The sequence below is a fragment of the Rhineura floridana genome, chromosome 4 (assembly GCF_030035675.1).
Source record: "Rhineura floridana isolate rRhiFlo1 chromosome 4, rRhiFlo1.hap2, whole genome shotgun sequence".
In the NCBI taxonomy this organism is placed as follows: domain Eukaryota; kingdom Metazoa; phylum Chordata; class Lepidosauria; order Squamata; family Rhineuridae; genus Rhineura; species Rhineura floridana.
The window spans coordinates 158,542,675-158,556,948 of record NC_084483.1 but is presented as its reverse complement, the minus strand read 5'-3'; the positions used below and the strand labels follow the sequence as shown (position 1 = coordinate 158,556,948).

The 14,274-nt window shown below is 42.5% G+C and overlaps 1 protein-coding gene across 1 annotated transcript in view; it reads right to left on the bottom strand.

The window, feature by feature from the left end:
- The window catches only part of SLC4A1AP (solute carrier family 4 member 1 adaptor protein), a 28,013-nt gene extending 14,299 nt beyond the window's left edge, over nucleotides 1–13,714 (bottom strand). Inside the window, exons 1-4 of the mRNA XM_061624923.1 lie at nucleotides 13,087–13,714; nucleotides 12,291–12,480; nucleotides 3,998–4,120; nucleotides 889–949 (exon numbers count right to left, since the gene is read on the bottom strand). Coding sequence (XP_061480907.1) covers nucleotides 889–949; nucleotides 3,998–4,120; nucleotides 12,291–12,480; nucleotides 13,087–13,674 — 962 coding nt within the window. The 5' untranslated portion in view covers nucleotides 13,675–13,714. The remainder of the gene's footprint in view (nucleotides 1–888; nucleotides 950–3,997; nucleotides 4,121–12,290; nucleotides 12,481–13,086) is intronic.
- Nucleotides 13,715–14,274: the final 560 nt, after the last annotated feature.

The following is a 14,274-nucleotide window of genomic DNA, read 5'->3' as shown; positions in this document are numbered from 1 at the left end:
GCCCTATGCTGTGTATGCACGCATGCCTGCCATCAGCCAAGATGGCAGTAGGGGCATCAACCCCTTAAAGAAGCCTCTGCCACCATCTTGGTTGATGGCAGCTGCATGCACAGCATGCAGGGCATTCACAGAAAGGGAGGAGAGTTAGGTGGAGTGGGCAGGCACTGTGGGCCTGCACAGTCTTTAGAGGGGGCTGCGGCAGGATCCCTCTCTGCAAACTGCGGCAGGATCGGGAATCAACCCAGCCTAGGATCATGATAGCGGAGCACTACCCCCACACCCTAAAGAGGGGCCTGTTGGCACCAGCTCTGATTATAGCCACCCCCTATATGGCTATTGCTATCTTTATTCATCATCATTATTAGTATTCATTTAATTTGTATCCCGCCCTTCCTCCTAGCAGGAGCCCAGGGCGGCAAACAAAACACTAAAAACACTTTAAAACATCATAAAACAAATCTTAAAATACATTAAGACAAAACTGTGTTAAAAACATTTAAAAAACTTTTTAAAAGGGTTAAAAACATTATTAAAAAACATATTAAGCAATTCTGACACAGACACAGACTTTCTTTCACCAATACAAGTGAACCTCTGAAAAAAGACATTTTAGCTGAGTTCTATTATTATAACCAAACATCTTAGTGAAGTGGTATGCCAAGTGCCTTCTGTTCTTATATGAAAGACAAATTGCTCACTTATTTCTATTTTTTTCTGTTATAGACACATTCACTGCAGGGAAAAATTAACAGCTATTACATTCAATAATTTGGTGATAATCAACTAAGTCACAGAATAGACCTATTAAGATCAGAACAGCTTCCTCAGCCTCTGTAACTTACAGGAAGACAAAACTATAAACAATGATTGCATAGTATACATACATACTTCACCCTACATAGCCAGGTGCCAGTTCCATGAGCATCAAATTCATACTCTAACTCTTCACCTAGGAAGAAAAGAAAGAAGGGGAGGGGAGCTTGCTCACATACATTATCAGAAGTTTTGTTTCTTTAGCGAAATAGATAGCCTCAATAACATTGACCAAATTAATCTCATTCTTTACTCCTTAGCCAAGAATTTAATTACATGGATTAAAGTTTAACTGCATGCTTAAAGCTTCCCTAATGGCTGAATCAATTATTTCAAATATTTAACTAAACAGTTAAATACTGTTAACTTTTCATAAAATTCTATCCCAAACAAATTCGATATTGATTCATTAAGTGATTAGCAGTAAGGTCTTGAAATCATTCATCACCCTAATACCTAGACATTTTTGCATCTTATCTGTGATTCAGATAGATATCTGCGTTCAGACCCATTCAGAGAAATCTAGATTGGTGAATACATCACTGGTAGATCACAGATTTATGAAAGATTCGCAAACTTCTCAAATATTTCTTTGTACAGATCAAAGATAATGCAGCAGTTAAACTTAATTTAAGTTTAAGCCTGCAGGAAGAGAACATTGCCGCCCAGGGAAGGAGAGTCTGCTGCTGCTGCTGTGGGATCACCACCTCCACCACCCTTCCCTGTGGGACTTCTGCCTGACAGACCTGCATCCTGCAGGCCCAGGCCCCAGGTACCCAGCCAACTGGGACTGATTGCTACCACCTGTCCCTCTTTGGAGGGATACATAAGCCGGCTGGCTGGGGTGGCCTGGGAGACCCAGGGCCTGCAGGAAGAGAACATCGCCGCCCAGGGAAGGAGAGTCTGCTGCTGCTGCTATGGGATCACCACCTCCACCACCCTTCCCTGTGGGACTTCTGCCTGGCAGACCTGCATCCTGCAGGACCAGGCCCCAGGTACCCAGCCAGCTGGGACTGATTGCTACCACCTGTCCCTCTTTGGAGGGATACATAAGCCGGCTGGCTGGGGTGGCCTGGGAGACCCAGGGCCTGCAGGAAGAGAACATCGCCGCCCAGGGAAGGAGAGTCTGCTGCTGCTGCTATGGGATCACCACCTCCACCACCCTTCCCTGTGGGACTTCTGCCTGGCAGACCTGCATCCTGCAGGACCAGGCCCCAGGTACCCAGCCAGCTGGGACTGATTGCTACCACTTGTCCCTCTTTGGAGGGATACATAAGCCGGCTGGCTGGGGTGGCCTGGGTGTTTGTTTGTTTTTTTGTTCGTTTGTTGTGTGCTGCTTTTTTTTTTTTTGTGGGAATAAGGAGGATTAATTTTATGATGTTTTAATTGGAAATTGGTTTTAAATTGTTTAGGACTGTGGTTTGTTTTTGTATATGTATATTATGTATAGCTTTTTGTTATTGTAAGTCGCCTAGAGTGTCCACTAACCTGGACAGATAGGCGACCAATAAATAAAATATTATTATTATTATTATTATTATTTCCATAATGGAGCTTAAGGGTACAACGTACTTTAAATTTTGAAAATTAGTGGCCTCTTCACAAATGCTTAAGAAGAATTGCCACTCATATTTTGTATGGATTTGTAGCAGTTTATAGAACAAGCAGAATTTCAATACAGTATTAAATCTCATGCTCTAAAAGCAAACAGCCAGCACAATCCTATGCATTTTTATTTAGAAATGTATTCTAGCTACATAATAGGTTGATCACTTTAATTCATTTCTAGCTCCACTCTGGCCATGAGAATGTATGCATGGAAAAAGCCAAGTGGGAAGCAGAACTGCCACTGGCCAATAAAAAGACCTTTCTGAGGACTAATACTTTCAAGCCAAGTCAAGACATAGCTACACAGGATCTGTCCATGCTGTTCCCTTTCTTAGTCCTCCTGCAGAAAGCGGTTTGGAGGATGACTCCAGGCAACACAGAAGGGGCTAAAAGATCTCGATGCATACTAAAACCCTGTTCAGGTACAAATTGTGTAGATAGGGCAGGAGTGTGTGTGTTAGCCCTACCCTCTACTCCTGAACTTTACACATAACAGATTGCAGGGCTCTGCCTGTGCCCTCACACACATTTGTTAGTGAAGATGTTTGAGACAAGGAAGTCTTCAGCTGTAGACCTCTTAGTGTGCAGGTTTCCCTGAATCCTGGGATTTAGATTATGCATAGTTGCTGCATGCACAGAGGACTATGACAAAAAAGGTTTCCCTGCTTCAAGGGTTTCCACTAATGTGTGGATGGCAGGAGCGTCACACTGGCAAAGACAGGGTCAGAGACTTGGCCCCGCGGTCTGTTTGTACCTGCTTTGCCCCTTCATGTGATGAGCATGTGAAGGGGCTTATCTCTCCTTCTATCTGATTCGAAGGAGGCAGTGGAGCACCTGATCAAAAGTCAAGGGTCTGTAATTGCCTAGGCAAACAAACTGAGACAAAAGTACTTTTGGATGGTGTGGCTGCTGTACCAGGGAGTACAGTACTCCCTCTGAAGAATTAAGTTTACAGTTTTTGGTCCAGGCACACTCCCAGTCTTGCTCCTAGATGGTCAGGTGGCAGCTATGGTTAGGGGCATCTTTTCAAAACTTTGAACTGTTACCTTTATGGAAAAGCATAAATCTGGCTACTGTCAAATGCCTTTGTCACATTTCAACTAGACTATCGCAACATGCTCAATGTGACCTACCTTTAAATGGTGCTTGGAAACTGCAGCTGCAGCAGAATGTTGTGACTAGGCTGCTGACTAGGGCATCTTATTTGAAGCATGTTACTCCACAGCTGGCCTAACTACACTGGCTTCTGATTTGTTTTGGGGCCCAATCCAAACTGCTGGTCATCACCTTTCAAACCCTAAATGAATATTTAAAGGGCCGCCTGCTCCTGCTTATCCCTCAAGAGCAGTCAGGAATGTACGGCTCCCACATCTCTTCTTTGTCTGAAGAACAGTTACCAAGAACATTTTTGCTGCTCTTCTATGTGTTGTGCTTTTCATGCTTTTTTACTGAGAACTCTGACCTGCTTTTGGAGCTTTTATGCTAAAAGCAGCATATATATTTTTTCTTTTAATAAATTAACTTAAGCAGCACCACTACCGCCAGTAGACAAGCATGATAGTTAACACACAGATACCTTCTCTGTCAAAAAAACCTTGCAATGCCTTCCTTGGATCTTTCAAATAAAAGGCTTCTTGCTCCTCCTGAAATTCAATGGCAATTGGGTTTTCTTCACCCTCCTCTTCCTCTGCATCTTCCCCTGAAAGACAAATGCAAATAAAATTAGAAATAAGAGCAGATGTAGAAAACAGTAAGATACAACCTCATTTTATTATGAGAAAAATATTTCTCTATGATAACATTTGAATTTAAAAACCAAACAGAACTTCACTGAAGATCTAGAGTTACACATCAAGAGCATGATCCATCCCCATGCAACTTTGGAGATGAGAAGGATGGCTAGATTGGGTATGCAAGACTACAGTTTCATGGCAACCTTTCTGCTGTCAGCACACAACTAGGCCCACATTTATCATGCCATCAAAGCTATAAGTACAGGCGACTCTCAAATGTTTAACATCAATATAAGGGCACAAGTGTAGTCTTGCTCCATCAGACCAAATGCATATCTAGTCCAGCATTCCAGTCTCACAGTGGCAAAACAGATGCTTATGGGAAGCCCACAAGCAGGACAGAACAGCATTATTAGAGTCCCACATTTCAGTTCTTCAGTAGGTAGCAAAGTGCAACAATAATCTCATTAATTTTCAAATAAAAAAGTCAAAAGTTTATGAACTATTATAAAACAGAAGTCTTAGATTTCCTGTGGTGAAAATGGTGGCATTTTTAAAAAGTAATTGTGCATATTAAAAACAACATCTGCAAAATATAAGATATTAAGATCTGTAAAATCATAACTAAGTTTCTATTTAAGAATTAAGAATCAAAAGTCTTGAAATTTAAAATCAGTATTTTGTAGACTGTTTCTTTCAAATAAGTTTTATTTTAAAATGTTTATAATGTACAAATAACTTGGAGTAATTAATTTGTTCCCCCTTTAGGATGCACACCTTAACATGGTGAGGGGATTTGAGAGTGTTGAAGAAGCTGAGAGCAATGCTGGCAGGAGTCTAGACCAAGAGGCTAGACTTCTAGCAGGGGCACCCAAGGGAGACTGGTCAAAGCTGAGACACCAGACTAAGATGCATCCAGACTCAGAGGAAGGCAATGGTAAACAACCTCTGAATACCTCTTACCACGAAAACCCTATGAACAGAGTATCCAAAATGCAACTCAAGATAGTGCTGGAAGATGAGACCCCCAGGTCAGAAGGCACTCACCGAGCTACTGGGGAAGAACAAAGGACAAGTACGAGTAGTGCTGCAACTAATGATGCAGCTGGGTCAAAGCCGAAAGGAAGCCCAGAGGCTGATGCGCACAGACGCGAAAGAAGAGTGCAGAGTTGTATGACGCACACGATAGGAACATGGAATGTGAGAAGCATGAACCAGGGAAAGTCAGAAATTGTCAAGCAAGAAATGGAACGTATTAACATTACAATACTTGGCGTATGAATTAAAATGGAGGGAAATGGGATGTTTTCAATCAGGCAACTACAAAATACTTTATGCAGGAAATGAGAAATTAAGAAGAAATGGGGTTGCTTTAATAGTGAGAAGTGATGGAGCAAAAGCAATTAGGAGCTACAATGCAAGGTTTGAGTGAGTGATATCAATGAGATTAAACGGGAAACCTATTAACATAACCATCATCCAAGTCTATGCTCCAACAGCAAACACAGAGGAAGAGGAATTGGAGAGATTTTATGCAGAAGTACAGGAAGAAATTGATCACACACCAAAACAAGATGTGCTGATAATCATGGGGGATTGGAATGCAAAAGTAGGGAACAGAGAAGAACTAGGAATTGTGGGGAAATGGGGCTTAGGAGACAGAAAAGAAGCAGGAGAAAGACTTATTGAATTCTGTGAAGCCAATAATTTGTTTCTTGCAAACATATTTTTTTGAGCAACCAAAAAGATGACTGTACAGGCGGACATCACCAAATGGTCAATATAGGAATCAAATAGATTATATTGGTAGCAGAAGATGGAGAAGTTCCATACTTTCTGTGAAAACAAGACCAAGGAGCAGACTGCAGTACAGGTCATGAAATGGTCGTATCGAAAATCAGAGTAAAGCTAAAGAAGAAGAACAAAGCAATCATAATGCCAAAATACAATTTAAATAACATCCCAGAATAATGTAAAGATCAAATAAGGAACAGATTTGAGGCTTTAAACTTAGTTGACAGAGAACCAGAAGAACTACGGAGTGAAGTCAGAGACATTATCAGGGAAGAATGCAAAAAGACAATACCTCTAGTTAAAAAGAGAGAAAGACCTCAATGGATGACTGAAGAAACTCTTAACATGGTTAAAGAGAGAAGGAAAGCAAAAGCAAAAGAAGATAGAAACATGGTCAGAACTGTAAATGCAACAATACAGAGACTAGTACATAGGGACAAAGATAACTATTACAATAGTTATTGCATAGAAATAGAAGAGGACAACCAAAAGGGAAGAACAAGAGCCCTATTCCAAAAAATTAGAGAAATTAAAGGGAAATTTAAACCACAAGTAGGGATGTTGAATAATCAACAGGGAACACACTGACTGCCCGAGATAAAATAAAAGGAAGATGGAAGCAATACACTGAAGAACTATATAAAATAGATGCAAGGATGACAGATTCATTTACAGAGGAACCATATGATGAAGAACCAAAAATTCTAGAATGTGAGGTAAAAGCTGCTATTAAACTACTTGGAAGAAAGAAATCACCAGGAACAGATGGCATACCAATAGAGTTGCTACAAGCCACTGAGACTGAATCTGTCCAAATTTTGACAAAAATCTGTCAAGAAATATAATAATAATAATAGTAATAATTTTATTTATTGGTCGCCTATCTGTCCAGGTTAATGGACACTCTAGACGACTTACAATAAAAAACAATACATCATATACAATATACAAAATAAAACACAGTCATAGTCAATTTAAAATCAGTTTCCAATTAAAACAACATAAAACTAACCCTCCCCAATCCCATAGGCCTGCCTGAATAGCCAGGTTTTTAAGGCTCGGCGAAAACCTGTCAGGGAGGGAGTATGTCGAAGATCAAGAGGAAGGGAGTTCCAGAGGGTGGGGGCCACAATCGAGAAAGCCCTCTCTCTGGTCCGCACCAGCCTAGCTATTTTAACCGGTGGGACCGAGAGAAGGTCTTGTGAGGCTGATCTTGTCAGGCGGCATAATATGGAAAACTAAACAATGGCCCACAGACTGGAAGCATTCAATATATATCCCGATTCCAAAGAAAAGGGATCCCAGGGAATGCAGTAATTATTGAACTAAAAATATATATTCCTGCACAGAATTACAGGAAGATGAGCTTGATAGTTCCACCGAGAGTATCTGGATTAAAATTAATGGGGCAAGTAATAAAAAGAATGTGGTGCTTGGAGTCTATTACTGGCCACCCTATCAAGGAGAAGACAAGAATGTAACTTTTTAAAAGCAAATTGCCAATGTTTCGAGGAGGCATGATGTAGTAGTAATAGGGGATTTCAATTATCCCGATATCTGTTGGGAGACAAATTCTGCCAAACACGGCCCCTCCAAGAAATTTCTGACTTGCGTTGGAGATAACTTTCTCCTACAGAAAGCGGAGAAAGCAACCAGAGGATCAGGTATCTTGGACTTGATTCTAACCAATAGAGATGATTTGGTGGATGAAGTGGCAGTTACGGGAACTCTGGGGGAAAGTGACCATACCAAACTTGAATTCTTAATTTTAACAGAAGCAAAAGCTGAGAGCAGCCATACGCGTACCCTGGACTTCAGGAAAGCCGATTTTAACACAGAACAATTGTAAGCATGGTTCCATGGCAAGCCACCCTAATGAGAAAAGGAATCCAAGATGGGTGGAAGTTGCTAAAAAACCAAATTCTAAAAGTGCAATGGCAAGCAATTCCAACAAGGAAAAAAGGGGGGAAACAACAGAAGAAGCCAATGTGGCTACACAAAAAGCTTAGAGAGGACTTGAAAACAAAAAAGGACACATACAGTAAGTGGAAAGAAGGCCAGGCCACAAAAGAAGAGTACAGGCAGGTATCACGGAATTGCCAGGACAGTGTCAGGAAGGCTAAAGCTGAGAATGAGCTGAGGTTCGCGACGGATGCTAAAAGCAACAAAAAAGCTTTCTTCAGGTATGTCCATAGTAAAAGACAGAGAAAAGAAATGGTGGCACAGCTACTCAATGAGGATGGCAAACTGAAAACAGATGACAAAGAAAACGCAGAAGTGCTCAATTCCTACTTTGGCTGAGCCTTCTGCCAAAAAAGGATCTGTGACCCCCCCCCCCCGGGAAACATGAAGTAGAAGGGGCAGGATTGGAGCCTGAGATTGATAGATAAGTGGTCAAGGAATACCTTATCACTTTGAATGAGTTCAAATCAGCAGGGCCCGACAAACTGCATCCTAGAGTATTGAAGGAACTGGCTAAAGAACTCTCAGAACCGCTGTCTATTATCTTTGCAAAATCATGGAGGACTGGTGAAGTGCCGGATGACTGGAGGAGAGCTAATGTTGTCCCTATCTTCAAAAAAGGGAAAAAGGAGGAACCGGGGAACTACAGACCAGTCAGCCTAACATCAATCCCTGGAAAAACTCTGGAGCAGATTATAAAGCAGTCAATCTGTAAGCAGCTTGAAAACAATGCAGTGATTACTAGGAGCCAACATGGATTTATGAAGAACATATCCTGCCAAACTAATCTTATCTCGTTTTTTGACTGGGTAACCTCCCTTGTAGACTGTGGTAATATACCTTGGCTTCAGCAAAGCTTTTGACAAAGTGTCCCATGATATTCTGATTAGCAAGCTAGCTAAATGTGGGCTGGATGGAACAACTATCAGGTGGATCCACAGCTGGCTCCAGAATCGTACTCAAAGAGTGCTTATCAATGGTTCGTTCTCAAACTGGGCAGAAGTAACAAGTGGGGTACTACAGGGCTCGGTCCTGGGCCCAGTACTCTTCAACATTTTTATTAGCGACTTGGATGAGGAGGTACAGAGCATGCTTACCAATTTGCAGATGATACAAAATTGGGGGGCATAGCTAATACCATGGAAGACAGAAACAAAATTGAAAGGGACCTTGATAGGCTGGAGCATTGGGCTGAAAACAACAGAAAGCAATTCAACAGAGATAAATGCAAAGTTCTACACTTAGGAAAAAGAAACCAAATGCACAGTTATAAGATGGGGATATTTGGCTCAGCAATACATGTGAGAAGGATGGCTGCAAAAAAGGCAAATGCTATATTAGGCTGCATTAACAGAAGTATAGTTTCCAAATCGCATGAAGTATTAGTTCCCCTCTATTCAGCACTGGTTAGGCCTCATCATGAGTACTGCATCCACTTCTGGTCTCCGCACTTCAAGATGGATGCAGACAAACCGGAACAGGTTCAGAGGAGGGCAACAAGGATGATCAGGGGACTGAAAACCAAACCCTATGAGGAGAGACTGAAAGAACTGGACATGTTTAGCCTGGAGAAGACTGATGGGAGATATGATAGCACTCTTCAACTTTCCTCTTTCAACAGGCCTTTTAGGTTGAGACCTATCCCAGTCTGTGTCTGTGTCAGAATTGCTTAATATGTTTTTTAATAATGTTTTTAACCCTTTTTTAAAGTTGTTTTTTAAAATGTTTTTAACACTGTTTTAATGTATTTTAAGATCTGTTCTAATGATGTTTTAAAGTGTTTTTAGTGCTTTGTTTGCTGCCCTGGGCTCTTGCTGGGAGGAAGGGCGGGATACAAATTAAATAATAAATAAATAAAATAAGTACATGACAGGTTGCACAGAGGAGGGCCGGGATCTCTTCTTGATCGTCCCAGAGTGCAGGACATGGAATAATGGGCTCAAGTTGCAGGAAGCCAGATTTCAACTGAACATCAGGAAAAACGACCTAACTGTTAGAGCCATACGACAATGGAATCAATTACCTAGAGAGGTAGTGGGCTCTCTGACACTGGAGGCATTCAAGAGGCAGCTGGACAGCCATCTGTCGGGAATGCTTTGATTTGGATTCCTGCATTGAGCAGGAGGTTGGACCTTCCAACTCTACTATTTTCTGATTCTATTGCCTTTATATCCCATGCAAGTAAAGTAATGCTAAAGATTCTACAACAAAGGCTCTTACCATACGGAGCGAGAAATACCAGACTTCCAAGCTGGATTTAGAAAGGGAAGAGGCACCAGAGATCATATCGCAAACATACATTTGATAATGGAACGGACCAAGGAATTTCAGAAGAAAATCACCCTGTGCTTTATAGATAACAGCAAAGCCTTTGACTGTGTAGATCATGAAAAACTATGGAATGCTTTAAAAGAAATGGGGGTCCCACAGCATCTGATTGTCCTGATGCGCAGCCTATACTCTGGACAAGAGACTACTGTAAGGACAGAATATGGAGAAATTGATTGGTTCCCCATCGGAAAGGGTGTGAGACAGTGGTGTATTTTATCACCCTATTAGTCTAACCTGTACGCAGAACATATTATACGGAAAGCGGGATTGGACCAAGATGAAGGAGGTGTGAAAATTGGTGGGAGAAACATCAATAATTTAAGATCTGCAGATGATACCATACTACTAGCAGAAACCAGTAATGATTTGAAACGAATGTTGATGAAAGTTAAAGAGGAAAGCACAAAAGCAGGACTACAGCTGAATGTCAAGAAGACTAAAGTAATGACAACAGAAGATTTATGTAACTTTACAGTTGACAATGAGGACATTGAACTTCTCAAGTATTATCAATACCTTTGCACAGTCATTAACCAAAATGGAGACAATAGTCAAGAAATTAGAAGGAGGCTAGGACTGGAGAGGGCAGCAACGAGAACTAGAAAAGGTCCTCAAATGCAAAGATGTATCACTGAACACTAAAGTCAGGATCATTCAGACCATGGTATTCCCGAGCTCTATGTATAGATGTGAAAGCTGGACAGTGGAAAAAAAGCAGGTAAGAGAAAAATCAACTAATTTGAAATGTGGTGTTGGAGGAGAGCTTTGCGGATACCATGGACTGTGAAAAAGACAAATAATTGGGAGTTAAAACAAATTAAACCAGAACTGTCACTAGAAGCTAAAATGATGAAACTGAGGTTATCATACTTTGGACACATAATGAGAAGACATGATTCACTAGAAAAGACAATAATGCTGGGAAAAACAGAAGGGAGTAGAAAAAGAGGAAGGCCAAAGAAGAGATGGAATGATTCCATAAAGGAAGCCACAGACCTGAACTTACAAGATCTGAACAGGGTGGTTCATGACAGATGCTCTTGGAGGTCACTGATTTATAGGGTCACCGTAAGTCGTAATCGACTTGAAGGCGCATAACAACAACAACAAATTAATTTGTTAATAGGTAATTTTTTTTAGAGATTCTTATTTTAAACAATACTGAGAAAAATGATAGCAATGACAGTTTTCATGCTATGCTGTAAGTCAGCACTATCCTGAAGTTTAATTAACAGCCAAGGTAAAATGAAAACACCTTGGAATTGATAAAGCAGCCTGTGTATTTATTATTATTGTTAATATTTCCCATCCTTCATCCCAAATGAGCCCAGGTCAGCAAACAAGCAATAAAACATCTTAAAAACAATTCCAACACCGATACATACTGACTCTACTTGAATGCCTGTTGAAAGAGGAAGTCTTCAGTAGGAATGGAAGACACAACAGGGATGGAACCAGTCTAAAATTTAAGGGGGGGAATTCCAAAGGGTAAACGATACATTAATAGGAAGGCCTGTTTCCTATGTTGTGTGGAACTGACCTCCTGATGAGATGGTATCTGCAGGGGGCCATCACCTACAGAGCACAGTGACTGACTCGGTATATAAGGGGTTGTAGCCTCTCTGCCGTCACAGCTCCATGAGAGAGCACATGCATTGAAAGCAAGAGGTACCAGGTTTAAACACTACCTGGGAAAGATCTCACACAGCTGTAAAAATTCATGGTATAAATTTGTTCAACAGCACTGATTCACAATGTTGGGAGCATGACAAACATTAAATAGAATATGATCTAGATGTCTGAGACAAACCTCGCACAGATATTTATAGATGGAAGAAAGCCATATGAACACATCATTGGATAGCCTTTTTAGTATGAAATAATCCCAGCCCTGAGTACACATGGAATTCACATGCAATTCTATTGCAGTGAAATACAAGGCAGAAACACAGAACAAGCTCTACAAACTAACACTATACAGTCTCAGTGGTGGAGGCTGAAGTGTTGATAGTTTCTGTTAAGAGTTTAGCAGAAAGCATTATATCTTACCAAGGCCCCAGGAACAAGTTAAATCATTACTCCGACTGTTTTCATTTCTATGTTCATCTTTTTCCTTCTGATCTTCATCAGAATCATCACCCAGCATGGTTTTCTCTAACTTGGCCTGCTGCTGCTTACGCAGTTCTTTCAACTGAGTTACAGTCAGCTCCGATTCTGGTTCTTGATCCTCCTCTGGGCCCTGCAGATTAAGTTACAATCTTCAAAATTGTATGCCAGCAAAAAGTGAGTTTAATGGCTTGATCCTAAATAAGGTAGGCATGCACAGAATTACACTGTGAACGACCCCCACCCCTGCGGCAATACAGGAACCACAGCTAAATCCTGTACGACTCTTATCATCCCTGACCATTGACAGTGCTGGCTGGGTCTGACAGCAGTTGGAGTCCATCATCATCTAGAGGGCATCGGTTTGGGGAAGGCAGGACTAAGTATTAACAAGTCAGTCACCCGTGCTGAATCAGTGTTTCACTCCAAAACTTAATCGTGGCCAGCCTACCTGTGCAGCTGGTAGTATTTCTAGTATTAAATTGATTTAATTTTAAAAATGTTATTGTATTGATTTTAGACTGTATTATTTTGTATTATATTGTGTCATATATTGTATTTCCTATGTTAATTGTATTTCTATGTTCACCGCCCAGAGAGCTATTGCTAGTCGGGCGGTATATAAATTTAATAAATAAATAAATAAATACAGGACTTTGCAATCCATCAATATCCAAACGGATGTTGAGCTGCAAATAACTGCCCTCCCCCTCCACCATAGCCAGCGTTAGTCTCCCACCTGCAGAACGAAGAGGCGGCTGCTGCCCCCAAAGCGCAGGACGTGGCCGACTCGAACGCGGCAATAAGTTCGCGGCGGGATCCGCACTTTGTTGAGGAAGGTACCGTGCGCGCTGTCCAGGTCGTAGACATAAAGGCCGGGCTCCGGGCCCTCCTCTTTCTCCACCATCTGAGCTTGCTCATCATCCCCTGCGGACGGAGGAAGCGGGCGATGCTGGAGTACAGCGTGATGCCGCGACACACACGGGTGGGCCAGGGAGAGGTCGCATCCCGGCGCGCGCCCCACCACCAGCCAGCTCCGGCCGCCCAAACTGACGCTGTCCAGCACCGAACCGCCTTTCACCATCTCTAGGCTGTACCCAGAGGAGCCCTCCTCTGAGGGGCATCCTCCCCACGGCGGCTCCTGGTACCGTGGAAGGTCAAGCTGGCAAGGGCCCGGAGCGGGGCCTCGTGGGAGCTTTGGAGCCGCCCCCTTGACTTCTTCCCCTACAGTTGGAGGCGGAGGTGGTAGAGTCGGCTTCTTGAAATCCTCCATCACCTCGTTCTCCTTCGTAGGATCCGCCATCTTACCACTTCCGTGTCTCAACATCCTCCCGTGGAAACCGCTTCCCTGATACTTTGGTTCCGGGAAGGGAGCCAACGTGTTGAAGGACTCGGCTTCGCTCAGGCCCTAACCGGGGTAAGTGGGTCCGGGTATGTGTTTGTGTGTGCGCGTGCTATGATATCTTAAGGACTGGGAACCAGTGGTATTTTCTTTTTCCAGTGAGGAAAAGGGAAAGGTAGACAGTATGCCTGTGGGTGCTAGTTGGTGGGAATCACAAGGGGGAAGAGAGCTGTTGCGCTCGGGTTCTGCTTGTAGGCTTCCCATAGGCACCTGGGCGGCCACTATGAGAGCAGAATGCCGGACTAAACGGCCGACTGGCTTGATCCAACAGGGCTCTTACTTTACGATTACGAAGGACTCTGAGTGTGCCTCATGATCAAAGATTTAGAGGGGGACAGACCGCGCGAATGAGCTTGGGCGGAAGCCCTTTCTGGCAGGCTTTGAAGGACCGCAGGTGAGTGTGTGGTTATTAGAAGCCGGATCTCGAGTGCTGTGGGGCGGGAAAGCTCAATTTCAACTTGGAATGACTCCCACCACGGGGCAGGTTGCTTTCACTTTGCACGTGTTGTTGAACTCTTCAGTGTT